At 44.9% G+C, this 22,780-nt stretch overlaps 1 protein-coding gene across 1 annotated transcript in view; it reads right to left on the bottom strand.

Annotated features, from left to right (window-relative positions):
- SLC12A4 (solute carrier family 12 member 4) overlaps positions 1 to 22,780 on the bottom strand; it is a 423,457-nt gene that overhangs the window by 276,643 nt on the left and 124,034 nt on the right. Inside the window, exons 5-7 of the mRNA XM_073550797.1 lie at positions 17,346 to 17,400; positions 13,382 to 13,512; positions 2,898 to 3,139 (exon numbers count right to left, since the gene is read on the bottom strand). Of these exons, the coding sequence (XP_073406898.1) occupies positions 2,898 to 3,139; positions 13,382 to 13,512; positions 17,346 to 17,400 (428 nt within the window). The remainder of the gene's footprint in view (positions 1 to 2,897; positions 3,140 to 13,381; positions 13,513 to 17,345; positions 17,401 to 22,780) is intronic.

The raw sequence follows: 22,780 nt of genomic DNA, 5'->3' as shown, positions 1-22,780 counted from the left end.
GACATACTGGCCTATAATTCCCAGGTTCACTTTTAGAGCTTTTTTGAATATTGGTACCACGTTTGCTAAGCGTCAGTCCTGCGGAACAGACCACATCGTTATAGAGTACCTAAATATAAGAAATAATGGCTTGTCTATTACATTACTTAGTTCTCTTAGTACTCGTGGGTGTATGCCATCCGGACCCGGAGAGTTTTCTATTTTAATCATATTTAGACGGTTTCGTACCTCTTCTTGGGTTAGATTGGGGACCCTTACTATAGGGTTTTCTTTGTCTCTCGGCATTTCATGCCTCTGCACTGCCTTGAGAGTTCACCAGAGTTAATCAACTATGCTGCTCTCACTTATGGCACTACCACTGTGTGAGAATGTTCCCAAGCAGCGGTACCATAAGTGAGAGCAACGGAGCTGATCAGCTGATACACTGACAGGAGCTAATCGCTCTTGCAGTGTATCGCCGGAGGCCGGGTAGAGCAGTCACATCTCCCGATGTGACTGTTCTACACTTGAGATCGCTGTGGGACAATCTGGATTACCTGGACTACGGCTTTTTTTTTTTTTTTTTGTGAGCATAGGCGCCGACAGATGATACTACTCTCCCATCAGCAGCACCTGCTGTCACTGTTAGCAATGACAGCAGACATAGCCCGATGGGAGCAGTAGTCTAATCGGCCCACGCCTGCTTTTTACCGCTGCAGGTCACAGTCAGCTGCGGGATCACGCAGACATCTGCCAGCATTATCCTGCAGCGCTGTGACCGACAGCATCGGAGGTAGTGTTACCGCGGGTAACAGTCACAGATGCGGGATCACACTGACAAGTGACAGCATGATTCCACAGCGCTGTGACCAATAGTACCGGCAGAAGCATTACCGCACACAGCTGCACACAAGCAGACACCCGCACACACACACAGACACCCGCAGACAGACACGCACATATTCTGTGCTCACACAGTCTCCGCCCCCACACTCTTCCTCCTCATGACATCATTTCCTTTTTGTGCAGCGCTTTTGCCAGCACATCCACAGCAAATCCACAAACCTTTTTACACCTGCAGTTTTGCTGTGGATTTGACTGACTCAACGCAAGTCAATGGGTGCAGAAACTCTGCAGATCCACAAAAAGAATTGACATGCTGCTGAAAAAAAATGCCGCAAAAAAGGACGGAAACCTCTGCAGCATGTGCACAACAATTCAAGAATGCCATTAACATTGCTTGAATAATCCATTGCGGATTTATAGCATTTCCGCTTGGAAAAACCACTGCAGAAACGTAACAAATCAGCAATGTGCGCACATAGCCTAAAGCTAACATCCTCACCTGTGACCTGTATGTTTGTACTGTTTATGTACATAAAAGCTTAGTGAGTTTCTGGGATCCAGACAGACTCTTGCATCTTTCATCCAGCCACTGACGTTTCTGGATTGTGAGTCATGGGGAAAGCAAAAGATTTTTCAATGGATCTATGGGAAAAGGTAGTTGGACTGTATAAAAAAGGAAAGGGATACAAAATGATATTGAAGGAATTGATAATGCCACTCAGCAATGTTCATACTGTGATTAACAAATGGAAAATCAGAGGCTCTGTAAAAACAAAACTACTGTCAGGTATACCAACAAAAATTTCATCCACAACTGCCAGCAAAATTGTTCGGGATGCAAAGAAAAACCCACGAATAACATCAGCTGAAATACTGGAATCTCTGAAAACTAGCGGTGTGGCTCTTTCAAGATGCACAATAAGGAGGCACTTGAAGAAAAATGGGCTGCATGGTTAAGTCATCAGAAGAAAACCATTACTGCACAAATGCCAAAAAGTATCTCACCTACAATACGCAAAACAGCACAGAGACAAGTCTCAAAACTTCTGGAACAAGGTAATTTGGAGTGATGAGTCCAAAATTAAACTTTTTGGCCACAACCATAAACGTTACATTTGGAGAGAGGTCAACAAAGCCTATGATGAAAGGAACACCATTCTTACTGTAAGGCACGGAGATGGATTGCTGATGTTTTGGCGATGTGTGAGCTACGAAGGCACAGGAAACTTGGTAAGTTGAAGGAAAGATGAATGCAGCACGTTATCAGCAAATACTGGAGGCAAATTTGCAATCATCAGCTCAGAAGCTGCACATGGGACGTACTTGGACGTTCCAACATGGCAACGATCCAAAACACAAGGCCAAGTCGACCTGTCATTGGCTACAGCAGAAAAAAGTGAAGGTTCTGGAGTGGCCATCTCAGTCTCCTGACCTCAATATCATTGAGACACTCCGGGAGATCTCAAGCGCACAGTTCATCCTAGACAGCCTAGGAATTTACATGAACTGGAGGCTTTTTGCCAAGAAGAGTGGGCAGCTTTACCATATGAGAGAATAAAGAAATTCATCCTCAACTACCACAAAAGACTTCAAGCTGTCATTGATGTTAGAGGGGGCAATACACGGTTATTAAAAAATGGGGTATGTAAACTTTTAATCAGGGTCATTTGGATGTTTTGGGTAGTCATTATGAATTAAAAAGAGAAAACACAGTAGTTTGACAATAAATGGCTTCACCCAATCACTAACCAAGAGAGGAGAAAAAGTTTTGGTGTTATCATTCATATTCTCTGAAAAAAGGCCAAGAAAGCAAAAATTTTGCCGGTCACAGGAATAGTCAAATCCCACTATAAATTTTCTCTGAAACACCGCAATTTTATTTTTAAAATACAAAATTAAAAAGGTTGTTTCATTTCCCCTGTATTTTTTCTTTTCTTTTACAAAGTAAAACAATTCTTAAATAGGATTATTTTTTCACTTGTCTTTCTTTAAACCTGTAAACCTTTGGTTGTTTTTGCCTCGGAGTACTAAATCACTATGTAATAAGTCATTTAAGTTAATTATTTACTTACGGAAACCACGGTGGGTCAAAAATAGACTTGATGGATCCTGCGTAGATGGACAAAATGGAGAGGACCACACATGCCAGAAACAGAGAGGCAAATTTGTTCACATATTTAACTCCAACAAATACAATAATTGCCATCAAGGTAAGAAAGATCGTTCCGTAGACTCGCATATTGTTCAATTTAGAGCTTGAATTTTCATGGTCATTATTAGAATGAAATATGGCAGCTGAAGGAACAATGTACACCTAAAGAGAGAAACATATAATAATAATAATAATAATAATAATAATAATAATAATAATAATAATAATAATCTTTATTTATATAGCGCCAACATATTCAGCAGCGCTTTACAGTTTAACAGTTCCAAACATAAGTCATAAGTAACAACGTTAACAATACAATAAATAAAGCAAAATAAGACGCCTCTGCTCATGAGAGCTTACAATCTAGAATGAGGTGGGGGAGATACAAAGTACAGGTGTATATTTACAATGATGGTCCAGCCATCTTGAGGGAGTGAGGGATGGATGGAGATCTTGAATGGGCTACACAAGCAAACTTACACATAGAATGACTGTGATTAGTGAACGTGATAGGCCGCTCTGAACAAATGTGTTTTGAGGGAGCGCCTGAAACTATGCAAATTGTGGATAGTCCTAATTTCTTGGGGTAGAGCATTCCAGAGGATGGGCGCAGAGCGGGAGAAGTCTTGGATTCGGGAGTGGGAAGTACGGATTAGTGCAGAGGTTAGTCCAAAGTCATTTGCAGAGCGCAGCAGTCGGTTAGGCCGATAGACAGAAATGAGGGAGGAGATGTAGGGGGGTGCTGCACTGTGGAGAGCTTTGTGGGTGAGAGCAAGTACTTTGAATTGGATCCTATAATGAATGGGCAGCCAATATAAGGACTGGCAAAGAGCGGACGTGTCCGAGTACCGATTAGCCAGATGGACGATCCTGGCCGCTGCATTAAGTATGGACTGGAGAGGGGATAGTCGAGTAACGGGGAGGCCAATTAATAGTGTTGCAGTAATCTAGGCGGGAGTGTATCAATGCTACAGTGAGGGTTTTTGTTGTTTCCATGGTGATAAACGGGTGGATTCTAGAGATGTTCTTTAGGTGTAAGCAGCAAGAGCGGGCAAGAGATTGTATATGGGATGTGAAGGAGAGATTGGTGTTAAACATAACACCCAGACAGCACGCCTGCTGCCGGGGTGTTATTGTGGTGCCACACACGGAGAGGGAAATGTCAGATTTAGGGAGGTTAGTAGACGGCGGGAGGAGAAGAAATTCAGTTTTGGAGTTTCAGATAGAGAGCGGACATGATGTTGGAGACTGCGGACAGTCACTCACTGGCGTTCTTTAGTACAGCGGGGGTAAGGTTGGGGAATGCCGTATATAGTTGTGTGTCATCAGCATAAAGATGGTACTGAAAGCCAAATCTGCTGATGGTCTGTCCAATTGGGGCCGTGTAGAGAGAGAAGAGAAGGGGGCCAAGGACTGAGCCCTGAGGTACCCCGACAGCGAGAGGAAGAGGAGAGGACGTGGAGCCAGAGAACAAAACACTGAAGGAGCGGTCAGAACGATAGGAAGAGAGCCAGGAGAGAGCAGTATCCTTAATGCCAAGTGACTGGAGTCTAGAGAGTAGAAGATGGTGGTCATCAGTGTCAAAAGCTGCAGATAGGTCAAGGAGAATGAGCAGAGTGGTCACCATTACGTTTTGCTGTCAGAAGGTCATTGGTCACTTTGATGAGTGCAGTTTCAGTCGAATGTAGGGGGGGGAAGCCGGACTGTGAAGGGTCTAGGAGGAAGTGAGTGGAGAGGTAATGGGTAAGGCGGGCGTAAACTAGGCGCTCCAAAAGTTTAGAGATGAAGGGGAGATTGGAGACTGGTCTGTAGTTGTTTGTGCAGGATGGGTTGAGAGCAAGTTTCTTTAGTAATGGAGTAACGATGGCATGTTTGAAGGAGGATGGGAAAATGCCCGAGGAGAGGGAGAGATTAAAGTTTGCAGTTAGGTGAGTTGTGACGACTGGAGAGAGAGACTGGAGGAGATGTGAGGGAACGGGGTCGGTAGTGCATGAGGTCGGACGAGAGGGAGAGAGGAGACTGGAGACTTCTTCTGTGATGGGATCAAATGTGGAAAGTGAGCCAGGGGAGATGCAGGAAAGGATGGGAGTCACAGCACTTGGTGGTTGGGAGCAGATTTCCTGACAGATATTATCTTTTTTTTTCTGTAAAGTGGGAGGCCAGGTCGTCAGCACAAATGTCTGTGATAGGGGCTTGTGCTTTTGGCCTGAGGAGGGAGTGAAAGGTGTCTCTTGGGGTTGTTGGCTAGTGAGGAGATCAGGGTGGTGAAGTGGGTCTGTTTGGCGAGGTGAAGGGCAGTGTTATAGGTTCTTAACATAAATTTGAAGTGGATGAAGTCTTCTGGTGTGTGGGTTTTTCTCCATTGGCGTTCAGCACTCCTAGAGCATCGCTGGAGAAGTCGAGTTTGCGATGTGGGCCAGGGCTGTTTTACTCTGTGATTGGAGGTTCTGAGGGTGAGGGGAGCTACTTGGTCAAGGGTGCTTCTAAGAGTGTCATTGTAGTGATGAACAGCCAGATCAGGACAGGAAAAAGAGGAGATTGGGGACATTGATGAGTGTAGGGAGTCTGAAAGTGTCTGAGGGTTAATGGCTTGTAGATTTCTGTGTGGTAGGTAGGAATAAGCTGTGGTGGGCGAGGATTTGTGAGTGTGAAGGAGAGAATGTTGTGGTTAGAGAGTGGAAGCGGTGAGTTATTTAGGTGGGAGATTGAACAGAGCCAGACAAAGACCAGATCAAGGGTGTTACCGTCCTTGTGTGTCTCAGAGGTTGAAAGCTGCGAGAGGCCTAGAGAGGTGGTTAGTGATAGAAGCTGGGATGCAGATGTGGAAGTAGGGCTGTTAATGGGGATGTTGAAGTCTCCCAGGATAAGGGTTGGTAGTTCTGAGGACATGAAGTGCGGCAGCCAGGCTGAGAAGTGGTCAAGGAAGAGGGTGGTTGAGCCTGGGGGCCGGTATATGACCACTACTCTGAGGGAGAGGGGACGGAAGAGCCTGATGGTGTGGACCTCAAAAGAAGGGAATGTGAGAGTGATGGAACTGGGGAGATGACCTGTAAAGTGCATTGTGGGGACAGAAGTATCAAAGAGAGACTCATCTTCAAGCCTATGGCAATAAACTATGAATGGAGAAGTGTGTACTTATTTGTGGCTCTCCATTAAACTGATTGAAGTTTCCAGCATACTGATGAATTTTTGGTAGACCTATGCTATTCAAGGGACCGAACTGTGCATGTGCAGCACAACGCATCTATAGAAAATTTATTGCATCTTGTGGCTATGCTATAAAGGTCCCAGATATTCAGCATTGCTACATCTGTAAAAATCTGACTTATAAAAATATAATATAATTTAACCCAGATGATAAATGTGATTTAAGAAAAAATGCAACTTCCTGGCTGCTGCACCCACCATATCCAAGTATTATTTGCTGCATAATAAAGGAAAACAAAACTCTCCTAAAAATGATTAAGTTGCATTTTTTCGCCATCTGGCCACACTTTGATTTCTTTTCCTTTTCTTCTTATACACTGTATGGTACCTCTTCTAATAAATTGTATGATAAAATGGACTCATTAAAAAACAAAACAGATGTCACAGAGATGGCATCTGCACCATTTAAATGCTGCTGTCAAAAACTGAAAAATGCATCCAAAAGGTCAGCCAAAGAAGGAGCTCAGCTATGGAATATAGATGACATTTACTGCCAGTAGAGGGGAAGAAGCTCTTGAGCCCCCTTCACAGCTGCAGACCACTGTCCAGGATGTTTTTACACATCTTAATGAGGAAGGGGGTCAAGTCATGTTTAAGATTTAAAGGGAATATAGAACATACGTTACCTTTAGACACATTACAGTAAGTAACCTATAGATAAGATTTTTAATAGATGATAGAAATATAATCACAATTTACATTAATTGTGACATAATACCTTGAGATCTCCCTATACTAGGGGGAAACTATATCTTCTTGATTCTTTAAAGACCTACTCCCATAAAAAAAACAAAAACCTTTCTAAATCTGTATGTAGTGTAGTCTACAAAACCTACAAAAGACAAAATGAGAAAAATCCTGCTGTACCATAATTAAATAAACAATTGCTGTATGGCCAATGTGGACATGCGTTTATATGCTGCATGTATACCTACTTAAACTAAGCTCAGTTTTTGTGTTTTTTTCTTTGCATTCTGTGCAAGCCGGGGTGCGGACTCCCTCTCCTGAGCTGGAAATTGTATTTAAAGGCCTCCCCAGGCTGGTGTCCACTGGTTGGGACCCAGTCCTTTTGCCTGTCCTTATTCACACACTGACGTCAACTTTGACACATAAGGTTTTTAATATTAGACAGTGTAGGACCGCCCCGACCAGAGTCAACTTGTTGATGGTGGGACGGCTTCTATGCTATATTTGATCAAATACAGTGTTACTAAGAACTCTGTATTATTTAAATGCACTTTTGCTTTTTATTTATTTAATTATAGCAGGGTTTTTCTCATTTTGTAGGCTTTGTACACTTTATGGTCAATGTGAACATGCGTGTATATGCTGCATGTATACCAATTTAAACCAAGCTCAATTTGTGTGTTTTCTTTCTATGCAGTGTAGCATAGCATATTAATAAAACTTACTAATCGCCATCTTCCCCGGTTTTCAGCATTGCTCCGATCCTCTTCTATATCACATGACTGTCTTTCACGGGTTCACACAGGGACTATGGAGAAATGATACTTTCACCACTGTAAGCCTACAGAGACTCAGAACAAAAGCTCAATAGACAGATTGAGAAAGTGATTTCCAGGCTACACAAACCACTGTGTGAGTTGGCTAGTCTTACTTGAAGTCACATGACTCAGAAGAGGACCTGAGACTCACTGAAACCGGGAAAAATGGTGATCAGAAAGTATTTAAATACAACTATACTACACCGCATACATATATAGAAAGTTGGTAATACGTCCCTAAACCTGTAGTCCTCCAGAGCCACTAACAGATCATGTTTTGAGGATAGCATGAGATATATTAAAAGGGCTGTTCAGTCGTAGTATTTTGATGACCTAAGATCTCAGATTGGTGGGGGTCCAACACATTGCTTCCTCATCCTCACTCAAGGCCGTTGGGCCTACCTTGTCAGTACACTGTAGGGCATTTTCACCCGACAGTTAAGCTTCTACCATTTTTATTTGGTTTTCTGTATATCCATCTCCATTTCCCCACCGCCCAGGTTACGGTTTATGACTATTTGATTATCCCACTAAGCTCTTAACCAGGTATGGCTACATTTTCTATATGCTTAAAGAATGCAAAAGATTAAATATGCCGCAAAAAGCTGAGTCAGAATCTGTCATACTTCTTTAAGAAATCCATCAATCAGTATACAGATTGCAATGAATCATAGAATCATAGAATCATAGAATCATAGAATCGTAGAGTTGGAAGGGACCTCCTGGGCCATCTGGTCCAACCCCCTGCTCAAAGCAGGATTCGCTAAATCATCCCAGTCAGATGTCTGTCCAGCCTCTGTTTGAAGACTTCCATTGAAGGAGAACTCACCATTTCTCGTGGCAGCCTGTTCCACTCATTGATCACTCTAACTGTCAAAAAGTTTTTTCTAATATCTAATCTGTGTCTCCTCCCATTCAGTTTCATCCCATTGCTTCTAGTCTTTCCTTGTGCAAATGAGAATAAAGTTGATCCTTCTACAATGTGACAGCCCTTTAGATATTTGTAGACAGCTATTAAGTCTCCTCTCAGTCTTCTCTTTTGCAAACTAAACATTCCCAAATCCTGCAACCTTTCCTCATAAGACAGGGTTTGCAGACCGGTCACCATTCTGGTCGCTCTTTTCTGAACTTGCTCCAGTTTGTTGATGTCTTTTTTAAAATGTGGTGCCCAAAACTGGACACAATATTCCAGATGAGGTCTGACCAAAGAGGAGTAGAGGGAAATAATGACTTCACGTGATCTAGACTGTATGCTTCTGTTAATACATCCTAGAATTGCATTTGCCTTTTTTGCTGCTGCATCACACTGTTGACTCATATTCAGTCTGTGATCTATTAGTATACCCAAGTCTTTTTCACATGTGCTGTCACTTAGCCCTATTCCTCCCATTCTATATATGCTTTTTCCATTTTTATTGCCCAGATGTAGTACTTTGCATTTCTCCCTGTTAAAAACCATTCTGTTAGTTGCCCGGACTGACCATAGGATCTCAGGTCCCAAACTTACAGCATCATTTGTGCCTATGGAGTTCTTAAGTTTGTGTTGGAAAACCAACAGTCACGTCCAGGCATTGTGATCCAGATACAGCTCTTGCCCTAAAGCTTTGAATTGAAGAAGTTGCTACTGCTCAAAATAGTTTCAGAAGCCCAATCCTCATATTAAATCAGGGAGCTTCTACTGTGTTCTATTCTTCTTTTGTCCCTAATGTTTTGGATAAATGTAGAGATGTGAACAGATCGACTTTGGTTCCCCTTGAGCTCCCTGGATTCTGCTGCTCTTTTATGTTTTGCGCTGCGTTAAGCCCCCGTCACACATAGCTATCTCGCTAACGAGATCGCTGCCGAGTCACAAGTTTTGTGACGCAACAGCGATCTCACCAGCGAGATCGCTGTGTGTGACACTGACCAGCGACCGGCCCCCCTGACGGTTATCGCTGATCGTCCTGGAATGGCCAGGACATTTTTTTGATCGCTGGTCTCCCGCTGGCCAGCACGCATCACTACGTGTGACAGGCGGGAGACCAGCGATAAGAGCGCTGGTAACTAAGGTAAACGTCACGCTTCTAAGCGGCGCGCAGCGCATAGAAACCCGATGTGTATCTTAGTTACCAGCGCGCTGGTGAAGGGAGCTGGTAACCAAGGTACACATCGGGTTTCTAAGTGCCGCGCGCTGCTTAGAAACCCGATGTGTACCTTGGTTACCAGCGCGCTGGTAACTAAGGTACACAGTGGGTAACTAAGCAACGTGCATCGCTTGTTACCCGCGTGTCGCTGGTGCTGATCGCTGGTGAAGCTGCCTGTTTGGCAGCTCACCAGCGATCATGTAGCGACACACCAGCGATCCTGACAAGGTAATATCGTTGTCGGGATCGCTGGTGCGTCGCTATGCATGACGGGGCCCTTACTTCATTGCGGATATTGACATTTGTTTCTTTTGGAGCACTGTATCTGAAATCTTGGCTTTAGTCCAGTTGGGAGTTTTCATAAACTTTTGTGGGGGTGTGTGCTTTCACCTTCCTTCCAGATACCAACAATCACAGCGAGGTAGAACCTGAGACTGCTAGATCAGCTGCTTAGCTGTAATTGGCAGAATATGGGAAGGATGGATGAAAGCGGATGCCCTCAGATAAGACTCTCAAAAACATCCAGTTGAACTACAAGCAGAAATTTCACATAGTGTGCTCCAGAAGAAAATGTGACTATCCCTGCAATGGAATGATGTAGCACCAAACAGAAAAAAGAGTGGAATAATCGCTGGGCTCAGGGATTTTTACAAAAGTATTTAGCTCAATTATTTGAGCAAGTGACAAGTCCTCTTTAAAGGTGCCGTGCTTTTTCATAATTTAATGTAAAAAAGAAAATAGTATAAAAAGATATTGTCCCCTAAGCTTGACTCCGTGGTGTGTATGTTTTTTTTTTTACTGTATTAATGTAGCCACTGGGGGCTGCCATCTTACCTTTCTGGCTGCTGAACGACACTTTCCATGCTCATTTACGGCAGTACCTGGGCACAAGAGACAATAGTCGGCTCCCGACCCTATCTGTATCATTGCAGCAGCATCAGCTGTGAACTGGGCACGTCTCTGTGAGCAGCTCAATTCACAGCTGTAGGTTTGGCCAGGCGCCATTTTATTAGAGCCCAGTGCTTCCTTTTAGCTCCATTTACACTCTATTGCATGTTGTACTGTTCCAGCATAACAGGGCTTAGATGTTCACTCTGCACATACCAGCTGCAGGAGAGGGATACAGGACGAGCTCCTGGAGAACGAGCTGCTCTTTCCAAAACACCCGAGCAACTGCTGCCCCTGTTCTTTCAAAACACTTGGCCATCTGCTGGACATCTAATCCTCTCCTGTGTGATACTGACTGCTGAGCCGTGTATCTAATCCTCTCCTGTGTGATGCTGTCTGCTGAGCCGTGTATCTAATCCTATCCTGTGTTATACTGTCTGCTGAGCCGTGTATCTAATCCTATCCTTTGTGATACTGACTGCCGAGCTGTGTATCTAATCCTCTCCTGTGATACTGACCGCTGAGCCGTGTATCTAATCCTATCCTGTGTGATACTAACTGCTGAGCAGTGCATCTAACCCTATCCTGTGTGATACTGACTGCTGAGCCATGTATCTACTCCTATCTTGTGTGATACAGTCTGCTGATCCGTATATCTAATCCTCTCCGGTGTGATACTGACTTCTGAGCCATGTATCTAATCCTATCCCGTGTGATACTGTCTGCTGAGCAGTGTATCTAATCCTATCCCGTGTGATACTGTCTGCTGAGCTGTGTATCTAATCCTATCCCGTGTGATACTGTCTGCTGAGCAGTGTATCCAATCCTCTCCTGTGTGACTGTCTGCTGAGCAGTGTATCTAATCCTCTCCTGTGTGATACTGACTGCTGAGCCATGTATCTAATCCTATTCTGTGTGATACTGACTGCTGAGCCGTGTATCTAATCCTCTCCTGTGTGATACTGACTGCTCAGCCGTGTATCTAATCCTCTCCTGTGTGATACTGACTGCTCAGCCGTGTATCTAATCCTATCCCGTTTGATACTGACTGCTGAGCCGTGTATCTAATCCTATACCGTGTGATACTGCTCTCCTGAAATACTCTGTGCTGCTGTCACCCTGCTGGTTTTATGTGTGATCTACATGGTGGTATTGTATATGATCTATATGGCGGTATTATGTGAGAACACTATGGCAGTATTATCTGCTAAAAGGGGACCCATTCTAGGGTGGTTCTGGCTGAGCACCTGCACACGGGTCTGGGGTAATAATTGGGTGCAGTCAGGGGTGGGCTGGTGAGGCAGCTGAAGAGAGGGGTCTCATATTTATCGTTACTGTATGGCTACATTTCCCCCACCCTGCTTCCCAGCGTCACCCCGGACTGTGTCTGTCGCCTCGCTTTCACACATCGCCAGAACAGGATCTGAGGAGGGGAATGGGGTCTTTGCATGCAAAGTCTGGATCAGAACAGGCCATCAATCAGACGACATGTTTCCTGGATTTCTGTGGTGCTGTCACTCTGCTCCTCCCCCATATATCTCCCTCTGTGCCCCCCATAGACCAGTACACTGCTCTCCTGAAATACTCTGTGCTGCGGTCACCCTGCTCCTCTCCCATATATCTCCCTCTGTGCCCCCCATAGACCAGCGCACTTCTCTCCTGAAATAGTCTGTGCTGCTGTCACCCTGCTCCCAGAATCCTTGCTGCCTGCCATCCTCGGTGACCGAAGACCCCATTCCTCACCTCAGATCCTGTCCTGGCGATGTGTGAAAGCGAGGTGACAGGGGTCTGATATATGGTGGAAGGAGCAGGGTGACAGCAGCACAGAGTATTTCAGGAGAGCAGTGTGCGGGTCTATGGAGGGTCACAGAGGGAGATACATGGTGGAAGGAGCTGGGTGACCGCAGCACAGAGTATTTCAGGAGAGCAGTGTGCTGGTCTATGGGGGGCACCCTGTTCGGTGCCAGGGATTGTACATAGAGCACTGTGTTTTATACACATGGATGGACCATCTGCTTGTCTGCTCCACAGAAATCCAGGAAACATTTCTGCTGATTGATGACCTGTTCTGATCCAGACTTTACATGCAAAGACAGTCAGTAACTTTGCAGGCCCCATCAAAATGGCTGCTCACTGTGTTCCTAGATGTCATCCTCTCTTTTCCCTTAGCAAACACCCAGAAGGGGAGGAGAGGAGTGACATCACACCCATGTCAGCAGACTTCGCCCATAATTACTGCAGGGCAGTAATGTGAGCTAGTTGTACACTAGGATTTTGTGCCAAATTTCAGTAGCTGCTCCCCCTAGTGTTAACAAGTGGAAATGCCAAACTTTTTAAAATTATTTTTCATATTTTACAAAATTAAAAACAAATGATAATATTTTTTAAGAAAATGTAAACATTAATTCTTTACATTTTTTCAATTGCTGAAAAAAATTTTTTTGGATGGCACCTTCCCTTTAAGTGGCAAATGCTTCTTATTAAATAATGTTCCTCATCATAGAGCGAAGCCCATTTATTAAGATTAGTGTGCACAACCCAAGTCTCTTTGAATAGGCCCCTACATGCCTGATTCCAGTCAGGGAGTGAGTATATTGACTTTTGGGCAAGAGTGTAATGCACTTAGTGGCACAGAGTCACAACAGATATTATGTTCTAGGGGAAATGTTTTGTTTTACCAAAAGAATCTCAATTGCACCAAGAATGTACATTGCCCCAGCAAACGTGGTGCCTAAATAAAAGCACAGACCAACAGCTCCTCCAAACTCTGGACCAAGGGATCTGGATATCATGAAATACGAGCCACCAGCTGAAAATAAAAGGTAAAAGACAAATTATTAGATACTATAAAAAGCATTCAAGCAATTCTGAAAGCAAAGGGTTATTGCAGACATAAGCAAATGATGGCAGCTCGTATGATGCAGAACTGTGGCATTCCAATTGCCATCCATTTTGTGTCAATCAAGTTCGCTTATAAAAAAGACTGACCTGAGAGATTAGCGCATGTTTTATCAGTGCCTACCCAAGTTTGACGGTGCAAGTGGGATTTGTTCAGTAGTTTATTTGGCATGCTGTTGTTGTTTTATTCTTTTTTTAATTAAGATGTTGATTTAAAAGACCTATACACTACATTTCTTCATTGAAAACAATATAATTATATTAAACACTTTAAAAAAAAGTTAACAGAACACTAGAATGGGAACATTAATTTCAACAAACTTTACATGAAACTGCAGAACATGAGAATATCAGAAAATCTGCAACAGATCTTACAAGAAATCTGATTCCAGTTTGCTTTTTTTAAATCTGTCATACATTTCTAGGGATATTTTAGCAAAGGCCTCTTACTAAAGACGACAAACATTTGCGGTAATTAAAAAGACCCATAAAAACAGAACCATATGATGAAAAAAAAAAATCAATAGATAAAAAATAAAATATTTAGCCTTACAGCGTAAATAAACAAGAGCAAAAATAGGACATTAATAGGGTTAATCTGCAGGCGTTTGCCCCTTCCTGATTTCCTATTCTTTTACATGTCTGCCACACTAAGGCTAGTTTCACACTTGCTTTTTTTTGCAGCGCGTTTTTCCCGCAAAAAAACGCATTGAAAAAACGCATACATAAGCATACAACTGCTGCGTTTTTTTCAAGCATTTTTATGAGCATGCATGAAAAAAACGCAGCGTTTTTATGCGTTTGTATGCGTTTTTACCGCGTTTGCGTTTTTTTCCAACATTTTTAGGTGGCCCCTCACACTACCCAAACCCTGACTTTACTAACCCTAGCCCTGACCCTAACCCTAACCCTAACCCTAACCCTAACCCTGACCCTAACCCTGACCCTAACCCTGACCCTAACCCTGACCCTAACCCTGACCCTGACCCTAACCCTTAACAAAACCATACTTAACCCTAACCCTGACCCTAACCCTAACCCTAACCCTGACCCTAACCCTGACCCTAACCCTAACCCTGACCCTAACCCTTAACCAAACCATACTTAACCCTAATCCTGACCCTAACCCTGACCCTAATCCTTAACAAAACCATACTTAACCCTAACCCTGACCCTAACCCTAACCCTGACCCTAACCCTAACCCTGACCCTAACCCTAACCCTAACCCTTAACCAAACCATACTTAACCCTAATCCTGACCCTAACCCTGACCCTAACCCTTAACCAAACCATACTAAACCCTAACCCTGACCCAAAACCCAACCCTAACCCTAAACCCCCTTAACTAACCCTAACTCTAACTCAAACCCCTAAATTCCATGGTTAAAAAAAAAAAACGCATATGCAAAAAAACGCTTACATGAGCATGCCAGTGCGCACATATGCGCATCCATAGGCTATAATGGCCATTTTTAGCGCAAAATGTGCGCATATGTGCGCATGCGCTTTTTTGCAGGGCCAAAAAATGCAACATGATGCGTCTGGAAAATCCAATCGCACACCCCAAAAAAACGCAGCGCATGAAAATCGCATACATGCGCTTACAAGCGCGCAGGTATGCGCACCCATGTTAAATATAGGGGAAAAAACGCATGCGCAGGTTAGCGTTTTTTTCCAGCGCTAAATAACGCAAATGTGAAACCAGCCTAAAGGCCCCTTTACATGCAATGATATTGTGAACGACATTGTTGCAACGTCACCAGTTTGGTGACGTTGCAGCGATGTCGAAACGACATCGTTGCGTGTGACATGTAGCAACGATCATCGATCAGTTGGCTGATCGTTAATCGTTGCCTAATGGTCTGGGCCATAAATCTATCGTTGGTCTCCCACTGGGCAGCACACATCGCTGCGTGTGACAGCGAGAGACCAACGATCAGCAAGCTCACAGCGCCATACAGCAGACGCTGGGAGCTGGTATCCAGGGTAAACAGCGGGTAACTAAGTGCCGCGCGGCGCTTAGTTACCCGCTGTTTACCCTGGATACCAGCGTGCTCGCTGGTCCTGATTGCTGGTGAGTCTACCTATGTGACAGCTCACCAGCGATCAGCTAACTATGTCCCAGCGATCCCATCCACGTCGGATCGCTGGTGGGATCGCTGGGGCATGAAGCGTGTAACGGGGCATTTAAATGTTTCAGATCACTAAACAGTTTTAAATACTAGACAAAGATAAACATAAGTCCACACAAATTGCAGTTTATAACTAAAGGTCTTTATTTTTAAGGGAAAAAAAATCCAAACATACAAGGCCCTGTGTGAAAAAGTGATTGCCCCTAAACCTAATAACTGGTTGGGCAAAAACTGCAATCAAGTGTTTGTGATAACTGGCAATGAGTCTTTTACAACACTATGTTGAAATTTTGGCCCACTCATCTTTGCAGAATTGTTGTAACTCAGACACATGTCAGATTGTAAGCTTGCGAGTAGGGCCCTCATTCCACTTGGTATCTGTTATGACCTATGTGATTATTGTTATGCTGTAATGTCTACTGTCTGTACAAGTCCCCTCTGAAATGTACAGTGCTGCGGAATATGTCAGCGCTATAGAAATAAAATTTATTATTATTATTGGAGGGTTTACCAGAATGAATCGCCTTTTTGAAGTCATGCCACAGCATCTCAGTCGGATTAAGGTCTGGGCTTTGACTAGGCCCCTCCAAAGTCTTAATTTTGTTTCTATTAAGTCATTCAGATTTGCACTTGCTTGTGCGTTTGGATCATTGTCCTGCTGCATAACCCAAGTACGCTTCAGTTTGAGGCCACAAACAGATGGCCGGACAGTCTCCGTCAGGATTTTTTGGTAGATAGTAGAATTCATAGTTCCATTTACAAAAGCAAATCTTTCAGGACCTGAATCAGCAAAACAGCCCCAGACCATCACACTACCACAACCATACTGTGTTACTTCTACACTAGATGTAATGGGAGAAACAGCTTCCAAAAAGTTCAACTTTTTACTCTTCAGTCCACAGAGTATAGTCCCAAAAGTGTTGGGGAACATCAAGATGTTTTCTGGCAAAATGGAGACAAGTCTTTATCTTATTGCTCAGCACTGGTTTTTGCCTTTTGGGACCTCTTGGATGAGTCATCGCTCTGCTCTTATGGCAATTTTAGTCAGCTAGCCACTCCTGGCAAGGTTCACCACTAATCCATGTTTTCGCCATTTGTGGATAATGGCTCTCACTGTGGTTTGCTGGAGTCCCAAAACTTTAGAAATGGCTTTATAAACTTTTCCAGACTGATAGATCTCAATTACTTTGTTTCTCACTTGTTCCAGAATTTCTTTGGATTGCGACATGATGTCTAGCTTTTGAGGGTCTTTTGGTCTACTTCACCTAAAGTCCAGCTGGTTTAGTGCAGACCTCATAAACCACATCACAAAACTCAAAGACAGACACCTTACATATCTCACCCCTCTGCCTTAGCACCTTTTACCACAGACATGAGATGCTTAGGAGGGCATCGGTATTACCATGTACACCGGTGTTGAAAAGTGTTATTACATAAGCATTACTTAAGTTTATCTCCCAACCACTAGGTGTCGGACTGCCACTTTACAATACATACATTAAAGCCTGGACAACAGAACGACAAGGAAAACACATGCAATATACATTAGTTAAGGCAACTCTCCTCTACAATACAAGAATTGAGCTTTTACTCAAATATGATTGTTTTTACCTGGCACAACTCCATTCGTAGCAATGGCACTCATCGATATAGCGGTGAGTAACGTCTGGATAAATTAAAAAGAAAGAAAAATTGAACATTTCACATAGCTAAGGCATGCAACATCTAAAATAAAAAATACAAACAATAAAAAAAATAATTGCCAAAAATGATTATATTATTGGTAAAGTTCTGGCAGATGCCACTTACCAAAGATTTTGACTGATTGATCTCAAAGCCAGGATCTAGCTCAAACTTGGATGAGGCTTGCAGCAGGGTGTGTGACTGATGCAATCTCAATGCCTTGAGTGTATGAATCATTGCTTTGGAAAACTTAAGCGTAAGGAGCTTTTCACAGGATACAGTTAGATCCAGATATATTCGGACAGTAGCAGAGTCTTCGTGATTTCAGCTCTGCATGACTATTTTTTATTTAAAATGAAACAACTGAGATGCAATTGAAGTGGAGACTTTCAGGTTTAATTTTAAAGGGGATGAAGAAAAATATTTTGCGATACATTTAGGAATTGCAACCATTTTTCTACAAAGCCTCTTTATTTCAGGGGCTCAAAAGTAATTGGACAAATTAACATTACCATAAAGAAAATGTTAATTTTTCATACTTTGAAGAGAATCTTTTGTAGGCAATGACTGCCTTAAATCTGGAAGCCATGATTGTCACAAAACGTTGAGTTTCTTACTTTGTGATGCTTTAACCCCTTAGTAACGGAGCCAATTTGCAGCTTAATGACCAGGCCAATTCTGACCACTGTCACTTTATGAGGTTATAACTCTGGAACGCTTTAACGGATCCCGCTAATTCTGAGACTGTTTTTTTGTGACATATTGTACTTCATGTCAGTGGTAAAATTTCTTCTATATGGCTTGCGTTTATTTATGAAAAGAAATGGAAATATTGCGAAAAAATTTTAAATTTTTAAACTTTTAATTTTTATGCCCTTAAATCAGAGAGATATGTCACACAAAATACTTAATAAATAATATTTCACATGTTTACTTTACATCAGCACAATTTTGGAAACTAAATTTTTTTTTGTTAGGAAGTTATAAGGGTTAAAAGTTGACAAGCGATTTCTCATTTTTACAACAAAATTTACAAAACCATTTTTTTAGGGACCACCTCACATTTGAAGTCACTTTGAGGGGTCAATATGACAGAAAATACCCAAAAGTGACACCATTCTAAAAACTGCACCCCTCAAGGTGCTCAAAACCACATTCAAGAAGTTTATTAACCCTTTACGTGTTTCACAGGAACTGAAGCAATGTATAAGGAAAAAATTAAACATTTAACTTTTTTTTACAAATTTTACTTCAGAACCAATTTTTTTTTTTTATTTTCACAAGTGTAAAAAGAGAAAATGAGCTCCAAAGTTGTTGTGCAATTTCTCAATATGCCGATACCCCACATGTGGGGATAAACCACTGTTTGGGCGCACAGCAGGGCTTGGAACGGAAGGAGAGCAGTTTGACTTTTTCAGTGCAGAACTGGCTGGAATTGAGATCGGACGACATGTCGCGTTTGGAGACCCCCTGACGTGCCTAAACAGTGGAAACCCCCACAAGTGACCCTATTTTGGAAATCACACCCCTCAAGAATTTTGTCCAGGGGTATAGTGAGCATTTTTAACCCACAGGTACGAAAAGCGTAGTTACTTATCGTTAACGGTATTTCACTGAGCCCATGACGGCACCACGGAGTGTGAATCCGCCCCACAGGGACAGGAAACCTACAGATAAAAAGGCGCGGTACCTCTCTCCCGCATCAGTTATTTTACAGAGCATTAACGGAACTTCAGCCTAATACTAACACAACAACTTTAAGAAAAAATTTCCATAATCATTAAACTGCGTAGAGGAGACACCACGTGACTTTTTGACTAAACTGTATTTACAATAAGTGCGCACCCCACACGTGTAGGGAGGGAATATATGGGTGCCGTCATGGGCTCAGAGAAATACCGTTAACGGTAAGTAACTACGCTTTTCTCTTTCCCCCATGACGGCACAAAGGAGAGAATTGCAGACACTATCAATTAGGGGGGACCACTGCCTCCAGCAACCTTCTACCAAAGGTTAGATCTGAGGAGGTGGCTAGGTCCAGCCGATAGTGGTTGAAGAAAGTTGAAGGAGAGGACCAAGTGGCGGCACTACATATCTGCTCAATGGAGACGCCTGCTCTCTGTCAAGGAAGTTGACACCGCTCTTGTGGAATGGGGTGTTATTCTGTCTGGAATGTCCGCACCCTGTGTCGAGTACGACAAGGTGATGGTATCTCTTATCCACCTCGCCAGCTTGCATTTTGATGCCTTTCGCCCTTTTCTTGGCCCCTGGAAGCAGACAAAAAGAGACCTATCCTTTCTACACTCCCTGGTGGCCGCTAGGTATTCAATTAGGCATCTCCTAACATCTAATGTGTGTAGAGTCTCTTCTCCCTTGTTTTTGGGATTGGGGCAAAAGGATGGGAGGGAGATTTCTTGAGTTCTGTGGAATTGGGACGCTACCTTTGGCAGATAGAACAGACCCAGCCTAAGTACCACCCTGTCATCCAGGATCTGTGTAAATGGAGGGAAGGTTGACAGGGCCTGGATAGCACTGATTCTATGGACCGATGTCAGGGCTATCAAGAGGGAGGTCTTAAGTGATAGCAGTTTTAGTGGAGCCTAAAGGTTCAAAGGGAGGCTTGGTCAGGGCTGAGAGCACCAAATTTAGATCCCAGGGAGGAGTGTTTAGGGAAGACATATGTCTGGATCTACTGGCTGCCTTTATGAACCTGGCCAACCAACGGTTCCCTGCCAAGTCATAGTTGTATAGGGCCCCAAGGACCGCCACCTGAACCTGTAATGTGCTGGTAGCTAGACCTTGCTCTAAGCCCTTTTGTAGGCACTCTAAGATCTTCGATACCGGTATGCTCCCACTCGGACTTGCCCTTCATACTAAAAGGAATTTCCTCCAGATCCTCCCATATAATTTAGTGGTTACCGGTTTCCTACTCCGTAGCAGGGTAGACACCAAATTTGAGGAAAAACCTCTGTTGGTTAACAGAGCCCTTTCAAATTCCAGGCTGTCATATGTAGATTCTCCACCTGAAGGTGCAGCACTGGGCCCTGTGAGATTACGTTTGGGATATCCGGGAGGACCCAAGGGTTGGAAATGGACATTCTCCTCAACCAAGAGAACCAAGTCCTTCTTGACCAGAAGGGGGCTATTAGGATTACCCTTGCTTTGTTGTCCCGAATTTTCCTCAAAACTGATGGAATTAAGGCTATTGGTGGAAACGCATATGCGAGGGGAAAGTGCCAGGGGATCATGAGGTCATCCAGGACTACTGGGTTCCCGGAGGGGTCTATGGAGCATTAAGTTTCACCTTCCGATTTGTCCTGTTTGCAAATAGGTCTATAATCAGGTTTCCCCCATTATTTCGTGATCTGGTTGAAAATTTCCTGGTTCAACTCCCACTCGCCCTGTCTCAGCTGTATGCGACTTAGGAAGTCCGCCGTGACATTGTCTGCCCCTTTTATGTGGAGCGCTGTCAGTGAGCCTAGGTTTCCCTCTGCAAACTAGAGAATTGACCTTGTCACTACCACTAGGGCGCAGGATCTTGTACCCCCCTGATGTTTTAAGTAAGCGACTCGAGTATATACGGTATTTCAATTTTTGAATTTCTGTTTTTTGCTCCCCTTCATCCCAGAGCCATAGCTTTTTTTATTTTTCTGTCAGTATATGGCCATGTGAGGGCTCGATTCTTGCGGGACGAGTTGTACTTTTGAACAACACCATTGGTTTTAACATATCGTGTACTCAGGGCCGTATTTCCCATTAGGCACTCGTGGGCCTGTGCCTGGGGCGGGACTCTGCGGAGGGGCGGCACCTCAGCAATGTTTTTTTTTTCTTCCCTCCGGTCGGTCCATCCCTCCGCCCCCCCCTCCTCGATGACAACATACTCACCTCCTGGCTACTCCAGCGGTGCCTGCAGCTCCGATGATCTCCGGCGCCGCTATGCTTCCTGACTGTGTGCGCGGTCACGTGGTACCACTCATTACAGTAATGAATATGGACGCCACTCCACTCTCATAGGCGTGGCACTCATATTCATGAGCTTAATAAGCGGCACCACGTGACCGCGCACTCACACAAACAGGAAGAACAGATACCGGCGCCTGGCTAGAGGAGACATGCAGCAGCAGCGAGGTGAGCCGGATGGAGAGTGAGCGGTGTGGGGGGGGGAGAGAAGAGTGAGCGGTGTGGGGGGGGGAGAGAAGAGTGAGCGGCTGGGGGGGAGAGAAGAGTGAGCGGCTGGGGGGGAGAGAAGAGTGAGCGGCTGGGGGGGAGAGAAGAGTGAGCGGCTGGGGGGGAGAGAAGAGTGAGCGGCTGGGGGGGAGAGAAGAGTGAGCGGCTGGGGGGGAGAGAAGAGTGAGCGGCTGGGGGGGAGAGAAGAGTGAGCGGCTGGGGGGGGAGAAGAGTGAGCGGCTGGGGGGGGAGAAGAGTGAGCGGCTGGGGGGGGAAAGAGTGAGCGGCTGGGGGGGAGGAAAGTGAGCAGCGTGGGGGAAGAGTGAACCGGCTGGAGAATGAGCGGAGGCTGCACTGGGGAGACGGCTGCACTGGGGAGACGGCTGCACTGGGGAGACGGCTGCACTGGGGAGACGGCTGCACTGGGGAGACGGCTGCACTGGGGAGACGGCTGCACTGGGGAGACGGCTGCACTGGGGAGACGGCTGCACTGGGGAGACGGCTGCACTGGGGAGACGGCTGCACTGGGGAGACGGCTGCACTGGGGAGACGGCTGCACTGGGGAGACGGCTGCACTGGGGAGACGGCTGCACTGGGGAGACGGCTGCACTGGGGAGACGGCTGCACTGGGGAGACGGCTGCACTGGGGAGACGGCCTACTTTCACATTAGCGATTCTTGCCAAAGTGTCTGCATTAGGCTAGTTTCACACTAGCGCTTTTGAGCGCAGCGACGGCCTGCGCACGGCCGTCGCTAAGCCCCGCCCCTGCCGCGCCTCCGCCGGTAGCTCCGCCTACCAGCGCAACTGCGTCCCCTATCTTTATCACTGGGGGCGCAGGCCGTGCGCAGTAGGCGTTTGGCGGCGCATGCGTCCTTTTGACGGTGCGCCGACCTGCGCCAAACGCAACCTGCTGCAGTTTGTTTGCGCTCGGCGCACCGTCAAAAAGGCGCATGCGCCGCCAAACGCATACTGCGCACGGCCTGCACCCCCAGTGATAAAGATAGGGGATGCAGGACGCATGCAGCGTCATGCGCCGGTAGGCGGAGCTACCGGCGGAGGGGCTTAGCGGCGGCCGTGTGCAGGCCGTCGCTGCGCTCAAAAGCGCTAGTGTGAAACTAGCCTTAGTCATACTCACCAATGGGGAAGGCAGCACTAAAAGTGCCTAGGGCAGCATCAACTCTAAATACGGCCCTGCG

The sequence above is a fragment of the Dendrobates tinctorius genome, unplaced genomic scaffold (genome assembly GCF_039654945.1).
Source record: "Dendrobates tinctorius isolate UK_male_01 unplaced genomic scaffold, ASM3965494v1 ptg000170l, whole genome shotgun sequence".
Lineage (NCBI taxonomy): Eukaryota > Metazoa > Chordata > Amphibia > Anura > Dendrobatidae > Dendrobates > Dendrobates tinctorius.
The sequence above is the reverse complement of the archived record's forward strand: the minus strand, read 5'-3'. Positions and strand labels throughout refer to the sequence as shown.